The sequence below is a fragment of the Motacilla alba genome, chromosome 5 (genome assembly GCF_015832195.1).
Source record: "Motacilla alba alba isolate MOTALB_02 chromosome 5, Motacilla_alba_V1.0_pri, whole genome shotgun sequence".
NCBI lineage: Eukaryota > Metazoa > Chordata > Aves > Passeriformes > Motacillidae > Motacilla > Motacilla alba.
The window spans coordinates 49,814,753-49,838,408 of record NC_052020.1 but is presented as its reverse complement, the minus strand read 5'-3'; the positions used below and the strand labels follow the sequence as shown (position 1 = coordinate 49,838,408).

Genomic DNA, 23,656 nt, shown 5'->3' with positions numbered 1-23,656 from the left:
ACATAATTTCTGTAGCAATGGGAGTTGAAAGTCTTAATAGAGCATAAAAATCTGAAAGGTCATGATTTTTAAACTTTAAAATAGAGGACAGTGCACTGCTTGATACTCTTAAAAATATGAAAAGTTAATGAGATGTTTATTGATGATGAAGATAAAATCTTCTCCCAGACCTTTGATTTTGGCTGCTTGTGTATTGGCTTTTTCTGGGTACACTTTTATAAATGATAAACACTTTTCATTCTTCACATTTCAAGATTACAGAGAGAGTTAAAAACACAAGGCAGAAACTTTGTCTCAGGGAGATTATTCAGTACTCCTAACACCCAGTACTCCTTCCCCTTAACACCCAGTGCTCCTTCCCCTGTGAGTGCAGACTATTGGTAGCATTTATCTGGTTATTTATAATGACCAGATAATGAATTAATTTCAATTTTAGGGTCATATTTGCTACCTTCATTTATTTGACTGTGTTTAAGATCTGTGGGTGCAAGCAAATTTGTAACCAAATAAGAAACTGTTCCTGTCAACACACATTTTACAAGCTTAGGTGAATGATAGTAGCACTGTTTACAAAGCCTTAATCTAGCAAAAGTCTCTTGGTGTGGACTTTTGGATGGGTTTTTTGGTTGGTCGGTTTGTTTGTTTGGGGTTGTGGATTTTTTGCTGATTTTGATTTAACCTGAAGTCTTAAAAATATTTTTTACGTGCTTCTTAACAAATGTTTCTTATTGAGCATGTAGGAACTTAGGTAAAACAAAAATGCCTTCCTGCTGTATCACTTGATGTAGCAGACCTTGAACAGCTCACCTCCAGCTGCTTGCAGATGTTTTCTCTAGGACTAGACGTGGAAAAAGCATTTTATTGCAGTGTTCACTGTCACTCTTGGTGCAGGGAGAAGTAAAGAGAGCAGGTCAGGGGACAGATGTGGTCAGGGGAAAAGCTAGGACATCAGGAGGGCCCCAGCTTTCTTTCCTCCCATTAACATGGCCTGTCCTGTTTTCCGTTGTCTTTGCAGCAGTCCAGCACGGGGGACCTGCGGACTCTGAGGAAAGGATTGTCCCCGTACCACTCTGAGTCACAGCTCTCGTCGCTGCCGCAGTACCAGGACGCCCTGCAAAACGTAAGAGACATTTCCTTACCTACACAGGCAGAGCCATGGCTTTCCCCAAAGGTGGGCATGGCTGCAGGGGGCAGGTGACAATTACAGGGGAGCTCTCACAAGTGATTGCTCACTCTGAAGCTGGAGTTGCAAACGTGCGGCTAAAACCCGCAGATGTTTGGGAGGATGGGGAGCCCCTGGAACATTAATCTTTGTCTGAATTTAGTTCATCAATTTCCCAGGATGGGTTTTCAGTCAACTGACAGTTGCTGTTGTGAATCTTTTAAAGCTAGGGTGATGCTTGTTACACCTGCAGCTTCTTCTTTGTAAATGCCCTGTGCCTGCTGTGAAAAAGCTGGTTGTGGGTGAAGCTTGCCAGGTGTCTGGCAGTGCATGGACAGGGTTGTTTAGTGAGTAAGTTCTTAGGTTTTTCTGTATCACAAATAAGGTTTGAGTTTCCTAAGATTTTCCTGCATTGCTTCCCAAACCACAGGAGTCTTGACTAAAGCCTCTTGCCTAAGATGGAGTCTGTGCTGCTGTGCCAGGGCACCCATGTGTCAGGCATGGCGGAGGAGCCCTGACAGGTGTTTGTTTCCCTCACTGCTTGGGCCTCTAGGTTTGTGTGGTGATACTGTTTTCCAGATTAGAGGAAGAGTATAGAAACAGTCGGAGAGTCCTGGTGGGAGTGGGCTGTGAGTGTTAGGAATGTGAGCAAAATTCTGATAGCAGCCCAGCTGGAGAACCTCCCTACCCCATGTCTGGGACACTGATCAGAGAGCTGCAGGTCCTGTAGGACCAGTCATGTGTTGGCTGCTTGATTGGGAAAAAGTCATTCTGTAGATTTAGTGTATCTCTTACAGTTGTAAAGAAGAGCACAATGATAATTTAATAAATTTTGCATAGATAAAACTCAAGTATGGAAGCATATCCCCTTCCTATGCTGCTAAATAGCAGGATGGATAGAGATGTTTCAAGTTAAAAAAGAGGGATAAAGCTGTCCAGGTGAATATCCACTTTTCCAGCTTTGTGCTCCATCTATGAAGACAGGAGACTTTATTGGGAGTGCAGAGAGACTTGAACCTGGAGATGTATGTCTGGCTGTGCCAGCCTTACAATTTCGGAGATTTTGCTTTGCCTCCCTGATGCTTAGGCTTTTGGTCCCCAGCTTTGCTCCAGGTAGGTGATGCTCAGTCAGCCTGTGCTGGTTGCCCCAAGGAGTGCTGCTACTCATGATTTTATGTTTATCTTGCCAGTCAGGCTGGGATACATCCAGCAGCTCTCTGCAGAGGAGCTGTGCTGGGATGGGAGCTGGCAGGAGACTTTTCTGCTCGAGCATTGGCCCCCGCAGCTCACTGGGGCTGTGTGAGGGCTGGTGGCAGATGGTCCTGCCTGCTGGAGCCCTTCCTGGCTACTTGTCTCTGTTTTCTCTCCTTCCTCAAGGAAGAGATGGCACCTGGCATTTATGGAGAGGCCTGAGTGCTGTGTGGCATTCACTTTCATCTGTCACCCTAGCTGTGTTCTGCCTTCTTTGCAGGAAGTTGATAGAGAAAAAACAAAAACAGCTTTGGATCCAAATCCACATTGTCTGAGATACTTTTGTAGCCATTTATTTGCTTATTCCTACCAAAATCCCTTTGGTTTGTGGCTTGACATGATACACTGTTTTTGTGATGAGGATAATAATCACATGAAAATGAAATGAAAATCATCATGAAAATGTCTTTGAATGACTTGAGCATGCCCGGAAGTGGATATTTAGATGTACCTGAGTTTCTCTGTGGCTTTTTTTAACAGACAGCAGGCATGAGTTTGTGAGAAATCATTCTTCTTTGTGCCTGCACAAGCTTCATGTGGGTGAGTGATGGACAGTTGGTGTCAGTTCAAAGCTGCCACATCCATTCAGGGTTCCATCATCAGCACTGCCCGTGTAACTCTTCGGGAGGTTCCCCAGCTCATCCCTGTCACTGTCACACAGGTAACGAGCAGGCATCACTCCAGCTCTCCAGGCCTCTGATATACCCCAGTTAAGGACACAGCTGGGTGTTTGTAATGTGTCCTGGATCAGGGACACCAGTGCACCCTCAAGATGCAGAAGCAGAAGACACTCACAGGTCCGCTCTGTGCATTGGGCTTCATGCACACAGATAATTATAGATTTGCTCTGTAGTCTGCAGTGGTCACCAAATATCCAGGAGCAGCAGTCCTTGGGGTTAGTCTGGCCTATGAGACCCTGTCCTTTGCAGGGGAAGGTGTGATGGATATGTTAGCTTGAACTGATAGCAGAGAGTCAATCTTTCCAGCTCTAGGAGTCATTTCATGGCGTACCAGAGGCTCCCTGTGTCCTTTGGGGCGTGAGGGATTTCTTCTGGCTTGGACTCGTGAGAGGAGCCAGCAACAAGCTCCTGATGGGACCTGCCATTTCCCTGAGATGAGACTAAGCTGGATAGGCTGGCTCCATTTTTCCCATTGCCAGCATCCTCAGAGCTGCTCAGTCTCACGTAAGCTGATGTCCCAGGCATGAGAGCTGTCTTTGAGGTACCTGTAAGCCGTGCACTGCTGAGGATTCCCTGGCTCACCTGGCATCTGGGGGTCATAGTTTCACTGCAGCTGGCAACTAAACCCCACACAGCTGCTTGCTCACTCCCCCCACATCCAGGGGAACATCTGAGACCCCTGCAGCACAGCTGAGGATGCATATGGGGGCTGAGGCACGGCCCAGAGCTTGCACCTCTCTCTTTGGCCTCTTCATGGCTGCTCTGGCTGCCATGTGGACACGTGTTCCTGCAGACTTTCATGTACCTGCCTGCTGCCCTGTGGCTGTGCCACAGGCCTATCTCAGTGCCCAGGCATGAGAAGGTGACCTGAGGGCTGCTTATGCTCCTATGGCTGGTCTTATGGTGGTACCATCACCTTGAGAAGCTCAGAAATCAGCTGGAGTAGTAAATAGTTCCTGGAGGAACTATTTATCTACACTGGCAAAGAACACCATTAAACATGAACCAGCTTGTTACTGAGCTAGTCAATAACTGAGCTTGCTACTGAACCAGCAGTCAGAGCTAGCCTGGCTGGCTTGGACTTAAAATCTGCTAGCAGTATTCGTGTGATTTATAACGGGAACCCTGCCTTTTGATGGGAGTAAGTCAATGGAAATACTAAGGCTAGTGTGCATGGAGTGTGGGTGGAAAAGTGTGTGTGAAAACACCAGCAGGAATTCTAAAGGAAGGGATGCTTTGGCCCGTGCTGATGGCCAAAGACGTGACTGGCAGCAAAGAAATGGGTAAACACCACAGGATGTGTGGTTTGTGTCAGGACTGGGAGGTCTGTGCTGTGATAAGGCCACAGCACAGATGGCTCATCAGCAGAGGACTGGTTCCCTGATAACAGGAGCAATGTCACGCCACAATTTTTCTTCCTGTGGTTCCAAGAGGAAGGAGTAGATAAGATGACCAAAGTGATGGAAAGGAGGCAACAGGCAGCCACTTTCCTAGGGTTTTTGGAGGGTAAGCAAGATGCTGAGATAAAGGTCAGCCTGTAATAACCACTGACTCCTAAGGCATGTGAAAAATGTGTCCCAGAACCCATTTCTTCGCTGTCAATGAGGAGGGATGCCAGGGCTATCACTGGGGCTTGCTAGTGGGTGTCCCTTGTTTTCTGTGCCACACACAGTGACCCTGACCACCTTGTGGTGAACGTGTGAATGTATGTTTATAGGTGTGTGGGTGTGAGTGACAGGTTAAAATAATCATCACTTTCCCCTTCCTTAAGTTTTAGTACCAAGTTTGTAGTGTTCCCTTGCTGAGGAGTAGGAGCTCCTAGTGGTTCCCCATCTGGGTGCAGGAGGATGTGTCTGCTGGGCACCATCCTGGGTCTGGAACTGGGAATCCCTGGGGAAAGCACTGGCAGATACACTCTGTGAGAGCTGAGACAAGCTTTGTCTTTTTGAGAAGACAATGCTGATGATGCCAATACCCACCTTTTATATAGGCCCCTGAGGACTACAATAAGCATCTCTAGATAAAAGTGAGATTTCTGTTAGAGTGTTCAAAGCTGCTTCTCTCAGGAGTCTGTATAGACTACAGACCAGGCTGGGGAGACACAATTTCTTTTTCCCTTCTAAATCTATTCCAAAACAACCAGGTCCACAGGAAAATGCAAAGTAGTAGTGCGGTTATGTAGCGGCGAGCACTCAACTTAGAGGGCTGCTGAGTCTCTGGCTTCCTGATGCTGTTTCTGACTGTATTTTTCTCCAGTGCCCACTTCTTGAAGGATGCAAAGCCTGGAGATACCTCTGGCAGCACCAGCCCCTTCCCTTGATTGCCACCATGCTGCCACAAGGAGTCATGTTTTGTACCTCTGCCTTGTAGAGATACTTGGGGGAAGTGTATTTCGTTTTGCCAGATGGCACACTTGCTATTACAAAAACAAGCCCAAATGTTTGTGGTCTGTAGGTGTAAAGAGAAGCCATTAGATGGAGTGGGAAGGGATGATGAGTCCTTGGCTGAAGCGCTGGCTGTCTGCTGAGCCTGTGAGAGCAGTGGTGAGGAGAGGTGATGTGAGGGAACATAGTAGCTAAACCTCAGCCCCAGTGACTGTTCTGTCTCTCCCTTTTGGCTGGAAACACAGTGGTCTCCATTCTGTTCAGTACAAGGGCTAAGGCAGAAGAAAAGTGAGAAGATAATTGTCTGTCTCTCCCTCAGCTCCCTGTAGAGGAAGGACAAAGCTGGCTCCTGGACCAACCTGGGGTAGGCAAGGAGATGTAACCGTGGCCCAAGCCTGGTCTTGAGTCTCACTGGGGAACACAGGGCAAGTCTTGTAGTCCCTTCTCATCCTGTATGGGAGTAAATCTATTCCTCTCAGGGAGAAGAACTGGATCAGCTTCCTAAAGCCAGCCTGACTTTTCAAATCAAGCATGAAATGGCTAGAGATCACCACACTATTCTCATTGTGATGTCCTGAAGATGCACCCATAAGAGTCAAGGGAGCCCTTGGAGCATTGATTGCCCCTGCAGAGTCACCTGGTGCACTGGAGATCTTAACAGGGCCCCAAGGTGTCCCAGCACAGCACAGCAACACCTCCACTGCCAGCAAGGAACCCCCAGCCCCTCACAGTTGTACATGAAGCCCCTGAGTAGGGGGATCTCTGGCTGCCCAGTGCCTCTGGCATCCCCAGGACTGCATTTACATCTTCAGCATCTCATTGCAGCCTCTCAAAATGCCCCCAGCCCCTTCTGTTTCTTCAGAAGCCTATCCTGTGCAGTGCCCTGATGGTCCCCTGCCTTCTCCTATCCCTGCAACCCATCCCCTGTCACTGTCAGGTGAGCTCAGCTCAGCTGGTGTGTGTCAGAGGATGACTCTAGTCTGATTTCTCACCTTCCCACAGCAGTGGTGGCCATGGTGCCTTTTTAGGCAGGGGGAAGCAATGATTGAAAGAAGCATGAGAAGCGTGGCAGAAGGCAGCTCCTTCCCACTGGCTTCACTGATACCACCAGGATGTTATTGAGCAGACAAAAAGAGAAATTCAAGGTGCCTGATTTGCTGCTGCAGTAACAGTCGCTGTGGAAGAGAAAGTAAAATGCGAGATTTGTCAGGATTTATGGCACAGGGAGTGCTATGGTGAAGCTTCAGGATGTATCACCAGCAGCTGAGAACAAACCAATCCATATTTGAAAGCAGGTGCCCTTCATCTGCTGCTGTTGCAGAGGCTCTGAGCCGTGGGTGGCGTTTTTCTCCATAGCAGCTGACCAGCACAAAGTTTGGCAGTGACAAAGTTGGGAGTTTTGATGAGCAAAAGAGGCACTGAGAGGCCGTGCCTATAATCCACCCTTACAGATAACCACAGGAAGCAAGAAAAATTTATCTGCTTTGAGGATCTGCTGTAGGTTCTCATGCTCATTTTTCATGTGCCTTTGTGTGGGACTGGCAGTGGGTCGGGGGAGAGTCAAGGGCACAACAGACCCTTGCTCTGCCATAGGTCTGGAAGGGCAGCCAGGCTCAAATGGGCCATGCAGATGTGCACAGGTACCCTCCTGTGCCTGCATGCACCTCTGCCCATTCAGAGGCTTTCACTTGCATCATCCCCAAATCAGATTTGCTTCAAAATCATGAAAGTCTTAAGAATGCCCACCGTTTCCTTCTGAAAACAAATGTGCTTGACGTTCCTTTATCAAGAGTAGCAGCACCTCTCGAAATCCTTACGCTGACAGTGCCCCTGTGAGTCACTCAGAGTTAGTGCACTTGTCTGCTGGCGCGCCGTGGGCTTGCTCTGTCTGGACGGACTTGTTCTGTTCGCTGGTGTCAGGTGGTTACAGGCTGAAGCTGCTCTGCCAATGTCACGTTGGTGGCGGTTTCACAGTCCAAGGGGGCAGCTGAAGCTGTCGGCGGTGATTTTACCGGCGTGCCCCTATCCCCGCTGCCCAGCGCCACTGCCAGCCCATAGAGTGAGCACTCCCCTCGCCCCCACCGCTGCCGGAGGAGGCTGACTCACCGGCTCTGCATGCTCCAAGGAGTCTCCTGAGTCTGGAGCTTCGATCAACTCAGTGCTGAGAAAAGACACCCTTCCTGTTTGTAATGACATCCAGTTGCAAACAATGTCCTGACTTTGTTCTTGGCAGTCCCTGAAATCTTCCCTTCCCTTGGGTGCCCCAGCACAGCCCGTACAGCCAGCGCTGTGTGATGCCTGCCAGGGAGAGGAGCCATTCTTTTGTTGGGTGTCTGTGATGTTTGCTGAGAAAGCAATGGAGGAGTTAAATTGTTTCTTTAATAATCAGAAAGTGCCATCTAAGTCCTTGTTATTACTTAAGCAGACATCCGTGCGTGCTGGGGGCACCATGAAGATGCAGGAGGAGGTGGCTGAGACACACAGACGGGCTCTGTCTGGCTCCCATGTGGACCCAGCAGTTAATTCATGGATTTGAATGTTTACATGACCAGCTGCTCTCTGTGATTAAAGGCAGCAAATTAAGTAATGCCAAAGGAGATTATCATCTGCAATAAAGTCCCTTGATTTGATAAGGAAGATGCTAATGCAGAGTACTGATGGCTCTGAACTCACTCCCTGTCAGCGTCCTGTGTTGTGCTGGAGAGCTGGGTCTGTCTAGGAATCTTCCTGGTGCCTGGTGGCAGGCTGTCAGGTGCTTGCAGCTGCAGGGCAGCCCACTGTGTCTTTGGGTACGTAGGACTGTGTGGCCATTTAAGCGCCCCAGAAGGAGCTGGTGGCTGGGTTTGAGCTGGGTGCTGGCAGGCTTTCTGCTCAGTAGGCATGGAATAACAACAGCCAAGCACCATCACTGCTCTGGATCATCTGCCAGGCAGACAGGACACACACAGGTGCTCCCTGGCTCCTGTCAGGGTGTCCCATGCTCAGAAATCAGAGGTCTGACATCATCTGCAGTAGGGTGACAAAAAGGTGTGGTCTGCAGAGGAGCAGGCACTGGTCACTTCTCTGCATCTCCGGGAAATCTTGTAGCCTGCAAGGAGCCCTGGGGCTGCTGCCAGAGTGCCACCAGGTAGCCCTGTCCCTGCAGGGCCCCGAGAGCAGCAGGGCTCCCTCAGGAGCACCACGCGTGGTGGCAATGGCAGAGCTGACATGGGCATGAGAAGATGCAGCAGGGAGGGAAGGGACTTTGCAGGAAGGGAGGGTGGAATGTCAGCCGGGAGCCTTGTCATGCTCCAGCCGGCCCCGGTGCTTTGTTTCAGCCACTAACCCCTCTGCAGCTGCAGAGCACGGGAAGGGAAATGTGCCCCGGGATGCAGAATGATGAGGGGGCCCAGGGAATTTCCCAGGCTGGTGGGAACAGGAGATTTTTTTGTGTATGATCACCCAGGAATGCCACTCATCTTTGTGTGAAGGGAGAGTTCTCATTCTGAATGGACCATCAGTCCATGTGAGGCAAGTGCTCGCCCTTGGTGCTGCCTGTGCTACTCTTCTGATGGGGACACCGTGCTTCATGGTTTTGGTGCATTCCCTGCCTTCCCTTCTCCCATGCCAGAATGGCCTTGTGCTCTCAGTCTTTGGTTTTGATGCTGGTTTTCCCCCATCTGCCCCAGCGCTGCCCGGCTGGAGCTGCTCCAGGCACTTCCTTTAACTTGTAGCCACATGTGCCATCCACAAAACAAAAATGTGCTGGGCCCCCTGTTCTGTCAGCACCCCGCGCTGGGGTGCCAGCCATGCACCTTTCCATGGTACTGCCTGGCTCTGCCACCCACTTCCCATGAACTGTTACTGCATGTTACTGCCTCCTGCTTGTCTCTTAACAGTTCCTAATTTGCAGAGTGGCATTGACGCCTTTATTTATTTTTTATTTATTTAAAACACCTGGATGTTGACAGGTGCTAAGGAAGGGTCCAAGAACAATTCAAATCTGGGTAAGCAGGTTGGAAACAAAACCACTGTGAGAGAAATAGACGTGCCTGGGAATTTTATTGTGAGCTGTCTGACAGTGCCTGATGTAATGTAATTTTCTGTGTTCTGTCTCGGCAATAAAAACTTCACGGTGTCTGATATGACTCCATTTAGCTTTAATGTTGTCTGAGGTATGCCATTAGAAAAATGTGGCTTATATAATCGGGTTTGAATTCTAAATGCTTGTTTTTTGAAATGGGAGACAAAAATTAATAGAAGGCAAGGGGAAGATGTGAGGTTCAGAAGCATTAATATTTGCTCATATGTTCCATGTTGGTCTGAAGCATCCCCAGAGCCTAAGTTGTGCCTGCTGGCTGAAGTAAAACCAGCATGATGTTCTCTTTTGGGCTTTGAAACCTAGTCTTTTTCAGTCTTTCTGTAGATCAGGAATTGCTCTCTTGGAGGTGAGATAGGAAAGGGTGTCATTAAAAGACAGAATATAATTGAGCAAAAAGAGATTGAAAACTGATGGCAGGCCCAAGGTCTCATGTCTTTTCAGATCCCTGGAGGAATCAAGGAGAAATTGTTTATCACAATTTCTTTGTTCTTTTTTTTTAATTTCTGATCCAAAACCTGTAAAAGAGCAGACACCTGTCATCCCCAGTTAGGCTCTTTTCTTTTTGGGTTCCAAAGCATTCCCATTGTTATGAAGAGGTGTTCATATTTTAAGCCTTACTTTACCTCCGTGGAGGTGTGTCATTATTGGGCTTTTGCAACGTGCCCTATTGCAGACAGTCTTGTTCATTTTGGTCCTGCAAACGCACAGGAATGGAGTATCCATGGCAGTGCTTGTCAGCATCTGTGCTGGACCACACCCCATGCAACCAGATAGAGCCAGCAAGGACTCATTAGGAAACTTGGTCTTAGACACTGGTAATGACATTGTGGTGTGACACTTAGCAGCAGATGTTTGCCAGCAGCTGCAAGTTGAGGCCTCTGCTCTTCATTTTTTTGGTGTCAGATTGAAAAGGATCATTGGCACTATTTGTGGTCTGGGGATTTTCTTTCTCACATTAGCACTATTGCTTTGCTGATGGTTTTTGTCTGGGGCAGTGAATGCTACTTTGATTTGCTTTGTTTTCTGCTTTGGATTGGAGGGTGTCAGTGTCATTCTAGCAACAGAGAACTGGGGAACTGAACCCCTGCATGTAGCATATTGCTTCAAGGATGCTCTGGCATGAGGGACTGCAGAGTTTGTCTCTTCTCTTAGTCAATTATACAGCTGGTCTGTGACTCTCCGTACAGACTTGGAGACAAGCCCTGCCAGCTCCAGAGAGAGGTTTCTGGGAGGGTCTCAGATAGAATTGAGCTTCTCTGGTAGATTTGTGGGTTTTGTGTGCGTGATATGGGGTGGGTGGGATGGGGAGGGGACTGATGCCACATTGGAGCAGTAAGCTCTGAGAAGTGCATTGGTCCCATACTGATACCAGCAAATACTCAGCACTGATCTACTTGAAATGGAGGAACAAGTGAGGGCTGAAAGGGAAATGTGTTCAGTGGTGCTTCAGTACTGCTGTCTGCACAGAGGCAGCAGAGGAATAGCTCTTGTTGTGGTTTTCCCTGTGGAAAAGGGCCTGGATGTGGGGTACTTGGCACTGTCCTCCCTTGAGGGATGCAGAGAATCTCATTAGGACCCTCTCAGGATGCTGCAGTCCCAGAACCATCCTGGCAGCAGAGAGAAGGCTGAGCTCATCAGAGGTCTGTGCTCATCAGAGCACATCAGAGGTCTGTGCCACAGCAATCTCGAGAGTTCTGAGCAGCCACAGTGTTTGGACAGAAGCAAAAGCACCAACTTGCTGAGGAAGCTTAGGGTGGGTCACACACAGCTCCACAGCCTCTGGTTCCCTGGGACTTTTGCTTCTTAAGGAGAACTATCTTGGGTCTCAGAGGTGCAGTGGTTGATAAACCCTGTGCATAGGGAAGAAAGGTGCTTCCTGCAAGCATCTGGACACTCAGAGACATAACCTATACTCCTCTCCTTAATTAGACTGGTAATCTCACTGCTGGGCAGCTCTTCCTTTGCTGGGGTGACTGTGGCTGTGGATGCAGCTGGAAGTGGTATGCTATTTCTCAACATCTTTATTATAAATTTTAATGGCATTTTTGGTGACGGCTGAGCTGTCTTGTAGCACCATTCATTTATACAATTACATAATGCCTCAGCCAGATATCTGAGGGTGAAGAGTAAACCACCTCTGAACTACCAAACACTATAAAAACCTAGCAAGTGGAAAAGCCATATGTGCATCTAATACAAAGACTGCGTGCTCGACAAAACCAGATGGGGAGAGGAAACTGAGAGTGACACTTGCCTCAAAACACACCATGTTGCTTTTTGCCTATATGGACAATTTCTGCTTCTTAGGATGTAACCAGATTAACCTTGCTATTATTGTCTGCCAGGGTGCTGAGTCAGTTGTGTTCCTATGTCTGTGAAAATGTCAGCTGTAGGGAACAGGAAGGGCATGGGTTTCTGTAGTGATGGGGGTCCTCAGATTAGCTGAGTTGGAGTGCTGGGGTGCAGCTGTGGGAATTCTTGCCTACCGTTTCCAAATGCATCTGTTCTAGGCATGAGGAATCTCCTCCATCTGTGCAATTTTACTTACTACTTTAACACTCACTTCTTGAGATTTTCCCTGCCCTACTTCCAATCTCCTATCTCAAATCTCTGGTTCCCTCTCCTCTGCATTTCACCTCAATGGGTTTCCTGCTGGGTAAAATACACATCCTCCTCTTCCTTCCCATTCCCTCCCATCTCCCACTTTGGCAGTTTTCCAATATAGCAACCTTGACCTTATCTCCAATTCCTTCCATTTCCTCCTCTTCTGCTAACACTATTGGTGAACTCTGCCCATTTTCCTCTCCTCCATCCTCCAAAGGCTGGCCATGCATCCTGCTGGCCATATATCCTGCTGGATATGTTGTCACTTCTTTCCCTGCTGACTGCAGTCCCCTCAGTTCTGGCCTCCTTTATGTGTGCCTCTGTGCAGGAAGCTGATAGGAGTTTGGCTGAAGCTTTTTTTTTTCTTTCTTGTGAACCACATGAAATCAGTGGGAACGAAGCACCAACCCCTTAAAAAATGCTGACTCTTTGTGTGTCTGGAAAGAGCCTTCCCTAAGGGTGCAGCTGCACAAGAAGCACTGCCTGCAGTGATGAACACGGAGCCACCCTTAGCTGTGTGTGCATTTTTACTGGTTGGATCCCTTAGCTGCAGAGATTGGGGATGTTGGTGAGATCCATGCTTGCTCCCCCGCCTTCTTCACATGTGTGTTTGATCTTTCTAGCACCAGCCTGGCCTGCTGGGGAGGTCTCTGTGGTCTGGGGCAATGGCTCAGTGGTGTGGCCCTGTGCTTCACTCACCATTGCTGATGATGGCACTCAGCAATTTGGACATCTCTTTCTGGTGGCTGGGGCTTTTGACTTCCAAGCTAAGGATCTAGGATCATGCCTATTTTAGAAATGAAGTAATCTGTCACTTTAACTACAGGTTTTGGGTCTACCTCTTTTGCTGCTTTTCTCATTCTTTAAAGTTATTTTTCCCTTCTTCAGTCAAATTCTCTACCTGTGTTCAGGGGCCACTCAGTTGAGTGCCTTTGTCTGAGAAGGAAGGTGACCCTTTGAATGCTTTTTGTGTGATATAATATATCCAGTATATCACTGTGTTTGCAAGAGTGCTTTTATCTTGCCAGTATGGTGATTGGTTAAGTATGATCAAGCTCTTTAGAAAAAACATTTCTCTCTAATCATTTTTGTTTCATTTGTATTCTGTAATAATTTTGAGAGTGATTGTGATCATGGAAGTGCTTTGTAGCTCATTAGTGCCTTCAGTTATGTGAGGAGAAGCTGCTGCTGTCTTTCATATGGGAGACCTCGTGATCTACTCTAGTTTGGCCAGGAAACTGTATTTAAAATGTTGTCAGCAGCAATATCCAGCAGAATTCCTTTTAACTTTGTCATACTACTCTCAACTCCAAAGAAATACTAGATGTTAGACCTTTGTTTGGCGTTTCCTGTGTTAGTTCTGAAGAGGGCCTGGGGTGAAGATCCATATCAAGTACGACCACAAACTCCTGAATATTCTTCTTTCTTTTGTCAGGAAGCTGCTCATTTATGGAAAGAAAGCATCTTTCGTGATGAAGCTAGAGTAATTATGCATGTGTTGGTGTCTCTGACCTCTGTGGGAAGATGATTCTGGAAGGACTCTGTTGCATTTACCAGACCTGTGAAAAATTTGTAGTCCATTTTGCAGCTGTAGACTGGCTGGATCTAGTCTCTAGTGCTTCCTCCCCAGCCTCTGGCTGTTCTGAAAGAAAGTGCCCCTCCATTGGTTCTCCTTTACTGTAAAAGTGTTGAGGCACTGGCACAGGTTGCCCAGAGAAGTTGTGGATGCTCCCTCCCTGGAAGTGTTCAAGGCCAGGCTGCACGGGGCTTTAAGCAACCTGATTTAGTGGAAGGTTCCCTGCCCGTGGCGGGGGGTTGGAACTAGAGGATCTTTAGGGTCCCTTCCAACCCAAACCATTCTGTGTTTCTATTATTCTGTGATTCTTCTGGCACAGCTAACTTGCTGGCCTTGGCATGGCAGGCAAAGTGCTGAGACAAAGCATAAAACATGCTGTGTTTTTGAAGCGGGGAAGACGTGGATGGAGTGCCTCGTGTGTTGTGTGTGAGAGCATTCCTCTGATGGTGCTACATGCCGCTCTGCCATCCTAATTTGCTTTCAGAGGCCCCCAAGTATAATAATTCTTTGTGTTTCCTAAAGGATGTGAAGGCTAAATACAAGTTTGGTCAATGATTTCATTGTTGATTTCTCCTGGAGTTACAAAGCAATGTAAAAATATTAGGGACAGGCAGGGTGCATCTCACTGAATAAAGATATTGTGTCTCTCATAATTCAAACTGGATGCCTTTAAAAAAAGGAAAGCCCTATGAAAAATGCTTACAAGGCTGGTTGGACAGTAGAAATCTTTTGTAAAATGTAATTTCGGCATCTTTCCCAATGGAATCCTTCATGCAGGAGGACTGGCCAGCATTTTGGAAACAAACCCAGCCGACATTAGGTTTGGACATCTGCTTGTTTTAAGGTTGCTTTCACAATTTTCTCTGTAGCTGAAGATCAGTACTTGATGTCTATGTGAAAGCGCTGCCAGAGAAGCAATGAAGTTATGCCAACTGTTTCTTTCATGAACACAGCTTCTTAGAAACGACTCTTTTATGCTGGAAAATCATCTTGTTTGCATTGCTCCCGTGTCTAGAAGGAGGAGTACTGTTTCATCTTGTCCTTGTGGAAAGCTATCCTAAATGAACAAAAAATGTTTCTTGAATCAATTAGGATTTAAACCAGGGTGATCTCCTGCCTGAACACATCTAGACTGGGTGCTGGTACTTAAATGGTGTCAAATCAAGTGACTTGTGAGGAAGGTGTAGTGGTGTCTTTTGACACTGAAGGTGGCTAAGGGGGTTAAGTTTGAGACTAGCTAGTGGTCAAATTTTCGGAATATTTTCTTCATCCTTGCTTAAATCACCCAAAGGGGAATTAACACATATTTTATCTGATTTCCACAGGGACCAGCTCGCATGACATCTGATCTTGCATCTTCTCCTGCAGTGGGGTATGTCCCTGTGGGTCAGAAGCCAGAGGCTGTGGTGCATGCTATGAAGGTGAGGCTGTGTGGGGCTCTGAGGTGTCCTGTGTTGTACCTGAGTGACAGAGCTGTGACATTGGCTCTGCTTGTGGGAGCAACTGAACACAGAAAGTTAATACACGGGCAGGATTTTGGTAACCAGCAGCTGTATAATGATGAATAAGCATTGTTTTAAATAGTTGCAGAGATAGTGCACAGCTATTTTTTGGGGATTGGAAACCTCCAATAAAAGCTGCTGATGCTGGAAGTGTTGGTTGCCCTTTGTGTTCATCGGTCCTGTGTAAACTGGGTCGCTGGGGTGACAGTGGTGACTGAAATGCTGTTTTAAAAAGGGACACAAAAACTGCATTTCCTCATATATTTTGTTATTGAAAATCCTGCAGCAGTCTTCAAAGGAGAAATATTTTATTTTATGAAAATATACAGCATACAATGGCATCCTACCCATGTAGGATGAGCATCATCAGTAGGGATTAAGTCAGGACTATTGACAGTGAGACCATGGGAGACTGGTGGGTGAGTTAAAGGAGAAAACTTGCACTGTGATTTCACAGCAGCTTTCAGGTTCTAGTGACCATCCATTAGCAGAAAAAGTCTAATTCCCCAGTGCTACATGTTTAACTAGTTAAGCAAGATATTTCTGAGTATCTGAGAGACACAGAAGCACAAATCCTTTACAAGGTGCAATAGAGATAGCTGTAAAGTCTCTTAACTAAATTAGTCTTTGGTTGAAATGTAGTGGTATATAGATTTGGATTTACTGAAGCTGAAGAATTTTGTACAGGGTTAAAAAGATTACATCAACTCAAAGGAGGATTCCTGGATGGCTGCTCTGGAGCTCAGATCCCTGTGGTCATAGCTGGAAAAAAGGTCCAGCAGTGGCATCACCAGCTTGGATGATCTTAGACCTGGAGACAGATGCTTACAAAGCTCTCTGCTGTGTACCTTTCCACCTCTGACACATAAAAAAATGGCGCAGATGTTGCTCATGGTTATGATCCACAAATTCCCTAAATTTTATAATTTTTAGTGTTTCTATCTTAGTATGGCATGTCTGTCCAGGGTCTCTTGGCTCCAGGACAGATGTGGTGGTGGTGGTAAAACCAACAAATGTCAGGCAAAGCAGTAGTGTGGCTGGCAAGGATATGGGTTCCACTGGGCAGTTGCCAGATCCCAGGAGGATATTGAATGCCACCATTTCTCAAGTAGTTGTTAAAGGCAAGACAAGTTTGATTACATTTGGATCTAATTAGAATTTAAATTATAAATGATCCTTCAAATTGAAAATCTTGATTTTTCAGCTTTCTTGAGACTATACATCCAAATTGTATAAATTCTACTGATTGATTGTATAACTCCTTAAGAGGAGGATGCCCAGCATGGTCAAGGATTAAGAAATACCTTTAGTACAGTTTTTGCTTGTTCCCAAAGGAGCTGACCACACAAGTGGCAGTTCACTTGCTGCCATATATTTGTCCTGTGTTTTCCAATAAGTTTCTTCTTTGCTTGTTGCGAATGGCTCTGTGCAATCAGAAAGCTCCATCCTGTACTATGCTGCAATGTGCTTGTGGGTGACATTTCTCCTCTGTGTGTGTGTATATACATATATTTATATATATATATATACTTACAGATGGATCTGCTAAACTGTTGCCTTGCAGAATGTTGCAAACCCATGTGAACCTTTGTTTTTCTGTCACTTTGTATTGATTTGTCTTTGATTGCATTTGATCATCAAAGCTCTGATGCAGCCCAGACTACTGCTGTTGGCTTTTTCTTTCCAAACTGTGGAGTTCATACCTTTCTGCTCCTGCTCTTCATTGCATTTGGCAAGGTGGTGGTGAGGAATAGTATTAAGCAGAGTTGGTAGTGTTTTTAAATGACAAGATCAAATACTTATAAATTGATTATGATCATATTCTGGGGAGCAATTAGTTTCTTGTTTGCTTTAGGCATTGCAGGACTGAATTTCTCACTAAGGGCAAGAAACATAAATGGTTTTAAGATGTGATTTGATAAACATATGAAAAGGATTGAAAATTAATGAGGAAGATTCATGGAAACTGGAAATTAAGTTTGGAAGGTCTGGTGCAATGATTCATGTAAAGGAATTGAAAGGAACTTGGATGGCTGGTTGTTTGCACATATTAGTAATCTCTCTGCTTCAGAGCTTTGTGGATTCTTAGGAAGGGCTAGAAGAAATTCAGAAGAAATTCTCTTCTGCGACTTCATAGTTTGGCTGGTGAGGTGCATTTGTCTGTCTCCAAAACCCTGGAAATTGCCATGGCTGGAGTCAGGAAGCAGGTGACATAGCAGTTACATCTCATGGGGCATAGATGATTTCACGTGATGTGTCCTGTTCACTCACTTGAGGCTAAAAATGTTCTCTCACATTAGAAGTGAGGAGGAAATTCTCCTGTAGGTCAGTGTGGCACAGAGGGATGAGGAGGTGTCTACTTTTCCATCCTGTGGCCCATTTCCAAGGATCATCTGGAAGTTGAAAGACTGAGGAATCTGGTCATGGTCTCAATCTCTCCTCCTCCCTTGTGGCACAGTGAAATAGTTAGTAGGTGTTGGTCTCCAGCTGCAGACCTCTTTTTGCCACATCATGCTGTAGCATATGGAGTAGGTCTTATTTGCCCCCTGCAGAACTGGGTAGCTTTTCCACTGCCAGCATGCGGGAAGCTGGATGCAGCTGCTGCCTTAGACCCTCACCTCCTGTGATACGGACTGTGACTCTCTCTTGAGAAGAGAGCAGCTTGCAAATGAGACTTTGTGCTTTGGCTGTACCACAGCAGACATTGGAAGAAGTCTGCTTGGTTGAGAAAGGAAGTCCTTATGGCTCAGCAGGCCAGCTCCTTGCTGCAAGAAAAGGCAAGGAGAGATGGAAAGGCAGTGAAAATGATCAAGGGGATGGAGCACCTCTCCTGTGAAGAAAGGCTGTGGCTGCTGGGGTTGTTCAGCCTGGAAAAGAGAAGACTCCAGAGGCACCTTGTAGCACCTTCCAGTCCTGTAAAGGGGGCTCATAAAAAAGAGGGAGAAGGAATTTTATGTCACATAGTGACAGGACAAGAGACAATGCTTTTAAACTGAAAGAAGGCAGGTTTAGATTAGCTGTTGGGAAGGAATTCTTTACTGTGAGAGTGGTGAGGCACTGGCGCAGGTTGCCCAGAGAAGCTGTGGATGCTCTGTCCCTGGAAATCCCTTCAAGGCCGGGTGGGGCTCTGAGCAATCTGCTCTAATGAATGGCATCCATGCCATTCATTCTGTTATTCCATGATTCTGTGCAGTTGGCTCCTCTTGTCTTGTGGAACACTTGCATGCAAGCCTGTCTACAAGTGATGAGGCTGCTAGGATGTGGGTCTCTGCCCAAGCAAAAGCCACTGAGGGACTGTCCCCTCCACATGGATCTGCAGGGCCACTGGACTGCCTCTGTCTGCACCCACATACGTAATATCCCCTGGGCTTTTCCCTTGGCATTTTCTGCCAGCTAAATACTATGTGGCTGAAGTACTGCCTGCAATTTAACACAGGTTCCTCCTTGAGCGTGTTTAGGATTTTCTTTACTTTTCCTTCTGAAATAGTTTTGTTTGTTTGCACCTACCAAATAAGGAGCAAGATGACAGGTTGGCACTCCTAACAGCTGTTTTTGCTAACAAGAATAAAAGGTACATATGCTACAGCTCAGTATCTCACTGAACATCAAAGCACTTTTCTTAGGAACTGAGCAAACCTGCTAAAGACGTGGGGAGGTGATGAGGAGACAAATGTGAAAGAATGACATTTAGCCTATAACCCAGCTGCCCCCACAGCAGCAGCCTGGACCTCTTCCATGCACACAGGGCTATCAAGCAGGTGGTCATCACTCCCACTAATTGTGAAGACAGGATTTGGCCTTCCAAAACTAGGGAAAAATCCTAGCAGGGCGTATGGACTGTTCCCTTGTTGAAGCAGGATATTTCCCAGTGCTGTGTCCAGCTGACTTATGAAGCAACAAAATTAGTGAGGTTTGCACAATTTGGGAAGTATCCCTCAATCTCAGCGTGCTTTGTGTTACAGAAATGAGTACCTCAACTTTAGCTTCCCTTCCAAAGCTGTACTAGTGTCATTTAGACTCTTTAGTGATGTTTTTTTTGATTGGATATTTGTTTTTAAAACGTCTTTGGCCATATGGGGTCAGTACAGCAAGTCAGAAGCGATGTGGCATCAGGTGACTTTGAGGTGACACTGCCTTGCTCACAGACATCAGTGTGGTCTCAAAGAACACTTGAGGTATTCCTCAGTTTATGTATCAGCAGGGAAAATGCCAGACAAGCCAGCATGCCCACCGAGAGCAAGGTGAAAGTTGTTTTTGGGAAGTAACATCCCTGTGCAGGAGAGCAGCATTTCCCAGTCCAGCCCCATGCCCGAGTGGAGCAGGCTGCTCTCACTGGCTGGCATTTTACCCAGGGAATCACGAAGGGCTGCTGTGTCAACAAAGGACCCAGTGCTGTCAGTGCAGCTTGATGAAAAGCAAAAAGCAGGGGATGGCATGAGCTACTTAGAGCCTGGGGTACATTTGTCTGCTTCCTTTAGGCTCCTGGGTTGAGAGGTGGCAGAAATCACAGAAGGACATACCCCGGTTTCTTAGAGCCACACTGAAAGCTCAGTCCTTGAACTTTAGCTGATCCATAGATAGCTGATGTGAAGGCATGTTTGTATTCCCCAGTGGTGTAACTGGAGGAACATTAACCTGGTCCTTTTAAACAGCTGAGGAGGCATCTGGCAGCATCTGAGAATAGCTGGGGCTGGGTCAGCACTAAGAAAAGGCCTTCCTGTCTTTCTTCAGGAGGTTATTCCACTCTTCAGAGTGTATTTTCTTCCAACATGCCTTTCCTGGATAGGCTGTTGTGTTTTATCACTATGGGTCCCATTTTCCCATACCCAAGATGCTAATAACATTTCTTTACAAAGTGCCTAGCCAGACATGGGTTGAGCCTGGGAAGCAGGATAATTTCCAGGGTAAATGAGATTCAGAAATTAAATACAAACATAACTTCCATCTGATCATCTTTCAGCTCCAGCTCTGCCTGGTTAACACTATTAAAATACATTTCCACTGAAAGAAATAATATCCTCTGCCACCTTTTCACACCTCCTGGACTAAGGAATGTGGGTTTAGTTTAAGCACAAGTTGTAGAAAAACAGTTTCTTTTAGTCTACTGAGACTCTTGTACCTGCAAGATGGATGGCCTTTGAAAGCAGAGGCTGGGACTGATGTGATCTTTAACTAATCTCCCCCATGGTGTCCTTGACACTTGCCCTGTGGACACAGCCAATGTTTGGCTGCCAGGCAGGCAGCCCTGGAGCTCCATGGCAGGATGTGCTCCTGCAGGCTGCTGGCTGTGCAGCCAGCTTTGGAAGCACACGGGCTCCAGACAAGCAAGTTCAATGTGCGAGTCCAGCTGGATCAATAATTAATTCCCTCCTCTTTAGCAGAAAATAGATGCTCTCTTTGTCAGCACGTACATGCTTTTTGCATCCCTCTTGCTCTTCCTCCCTTCTCAAAATGGATGTAGATAATTCCTATCTGTGCAAAGACTTGTCCCAAGTAGGCTACAGGCCCTAGGAGAATGACCTATTTTTGTTTGTAACTAATTTTGAGTACAGCAGGATTGCTGTGCTGAAGCAGACCTGGGGATAATCTTCCCTGGTATTCCATTTCGTGGAGCAGCCAATGCTGTTTATACCTCAGCAAAGGCTGAAACCCATCCTAGCATGGCACCTGGCTCTGTACCTCCCTGGGATGTACAGGAATATTTATTCCTACATCTACACCTGTAGTACACCTTCCTGTGTGTGTGGATACTTCGTGGTGAACGAGACCACATGCTGTTTGATGATGTTGGGTGGTTGCAGGATCTCTGACCCTGCACACTGAGCTGACCACCTGGCTCATCAGTGGTGAAGCCCTGGGTGAGGTGTGTAAATCAACACAGAGGCAAGAGTAAAACCTGGAGGCTCCTGTGCTGTGCTGTGCCCACCTTGTGGGACGTGCCTGTCTGGAGGAACTGTCGGAATGCATGTGGGTGTGACAGAGGGGTATCCCTTGGGTCAGTGTTTCCAGCTGGAAATGAGGGCTGCCTTTAGCCCCAGCAGTCTCCTTTTGTGATCAAGGGACCAGCTGGCCACAGCTGGGCACTCCTCCCTGAAGGAGCTCTGTGGGGATGGCCAGGACAGTGGGAGTGGCAGGCCAGGGCTGGCTACAACTTGAGCTGATCTAGAGGTTTGGGGTGTGGGCAGCACATGGTGAGGAACAACATCATGCTTGTTGGGGTGCTGCCCGGAAGGTGGGACTACCAGCAGCCTTCCTGGAAGAGATGCACTTGTGGGCACAAGCAACCTGCTGCCAATGCTCTCCAGGACCAGCAGCAGCCACACCATGAAGGTGGTGGGACAGAGGCAGGACATGGCTGGGAGAACAGGGAGGATGGAGGTCCCCAGCTTGATGTCACGTTTGTCTTTGCTTGTCTTGCGGCTTTGTGAATCCTGCCAATTTAAATACTTGTTAATGATGTTCTTAGGGACACGAATGACTATTTGAGGATCATAATGGTTTTGTGATGCTGTTTTTTTGTAGGTCCTTGAGGTCCATGAAAATTTGGACAGGCAAATGCAAGACAACTATGAAGAAGACCTAAGTGAAAAGGAGAAGGCAATTGTTCGTGAAATGTGCAATGTAAGAACTCCTCCCAGCAGCTCTTGGGGCTCCCTTTGTGGTCTTTTGTTAAAAGTATGGAGGAACAGGGATCTGCTGCATGTAAGCCTCGTGAGGTCCATAGGCGCAAGGGAAGAGTGGAGGCTCTGCTGACCACTGTTGTGGGTAATCTGGGTGCCTTGTTCACTGCACAGAGCAGCCTTTTTTCAGTAGATAGTTCCCACTTTGCTACTCCGGGCAGTGGAGTAGCCAGTCTAGCTGACCAGAGATGTGCGATGGCTCTCCCTGACTAGGAGAGTCCTGTTAGCAATTGTCTCCACCTGTGCCTTTCAGGACTTTGTTTGGGTTAAGCAACAATTGCTTGCCGTGTTTAAAGCTGTAAAGCTTGAACGGGTTTGAGCCTAAACCACATGGTAATGTCAGAGGGAGAATCTTGTCTGGAGGCATTGAACAGCATCATGATAAGTGGGGTGCTGTTAACACTGCTGATGTTTTGGGCACCCACACTGTTAACTGAGCTGGCCACACCCCATATGGTGAGCACTCATACCCAGCCTCTGTCCTGCAGTGGCTGCTTCATGGCATTGCCTCTAGCCTCAGAGCACCTTGGCCGTGCTCTGGCTTTGAACAGAAAGTTTGAGTTTCTGCTGGAACACAGCCTGAGCCGCCTGTCACCTGCAGCTGGGGATGTGCCGTTCAATTGCCCAGAGCAGGGAGGAGAATGCCTATGAGCTTTCTTTTTTTGAAGTCCACATAAGAGGTGGGCCCAGGTGGCATCATTTAGAGCCTTCCAGCAGTTGAGAGTGGCCTAATGCTCTTTTTAAATTCTGAGACCCACCTTAACCCTAAAAAGAGGGTGTGAACACAAGCGCAGCTTGCCGAGCTAAATCACTGTGAGCATCCTTGGCAAGGGCTGAGGCACTTCACTTTGGTTGCTGAATCCCTATAAGCAAAGCAAAGACCAGAGTAAATTAAGCCCTGCTTTTTAGGATATTTTGTCTGCTTAATTTCCCTTGTAGCTATGCTGGGGGAAAGGTAAAATACTGTAACTTCATCCTCCCAAACTGCCTCATCTCTATTTGTCTATCATCAGCTGTTTTCTCTTTAAATATTCATTCCATGTAGATTCAAGGCAGCTATAAAGTTTTTTGCAGTTTATTTTTTATTTAAATAGTGGCCCTAGAGTGATAAAATGTATGTTTTTAGAAAGTCATGTATATGTAATTTTAATCATTATCTTTTTCATTATCTTTTCTGTTCATGGTAGCATCTTTTCTATAAGCATGGCAGGGCTGACCTACCATTGAACTTATGTTCTGAATCTAGTGTATTTGTTTTATACTATTACCCCAGGCAAAAACGGTTCTAATTTCAAGAGGGACTAATTAGAAAAATGCATCAATGGGTTTTTTATCTTGGAAACTGGTGCAAAAATGCCATCCAGTGTCCCTGCTGAGAACTGCAGCCCAGCTCTAGGAAAGGGCTGGTTTTTGGCTTTCAGACTGAAATTAAAACAATATTGCTATTCCTCAGTGGCTTTGCTGTTTGGTTTGTTTGTTTGTTTGTTTGTTTTTAATTTTAATTCCTGTCTTTTTCTCCCCAAACCCTTTATTTCTTCTTGCAGGTTGTCTGGCGAAAGCTGGGTGATGCTGCGAGCTCCAAACCCTCCATCAGGCAACATCTGTCAGGAAACCAGTTCAAGGGTCCCTTGTAGGAGCACTGTCCTGGCGACTGAAGTGATGGATTCTGTGAAGACTAAACAGGCAGAGCTCAGTGTTTCTGGCTGCCTGTTCTGTGGGAGTTGGGGTTGAGGTTT

The 23,656-nt window shown here is 46.8% G+C and overlaps 1 protein-coding gene across 2 annotated transcripts in view; it reads left to right on the top strand.

Annotated features, from left to right (window-relative positions):
• Positions 1 to 23,603, top strand: part of CCDC85C (coiled-coil domain containing 85C) — a 107,225-nt gene extending 83,622 nt beyond the window's left edge. The window contains exons 3-6 of one of the 2 annotated variants that reach the window (XM_038138834.1): positions 1,016 to 1,120; positions 15,064 to 15,159; positions 21,763 to 21,861; positions 23,465 to 23,603. In XM_038138834.1, the coding sequence (XP_037994762.1) occupies positions 1,016 to 1,120; positions 15,064 to 15,159; positions 21,763 to 21,861; positions 23,465 to 23,554 (390 nt within the window). In that variant the 3' untranslated portion in view covers positions 23,555 to 23,603. The remainder of the gene's footprint in view (positions 1 to 1,015; positions 1,121 to 15,063; positions 15,160 to 21,762; positions 21,862 to 23,464) is intronic. The other variant, XM_038138836.1, reaches the window with a different exon arrangement.
• The last annotated feature ends 53 nt before the right edge of the window (positions 23,604 to 23,656 follow it).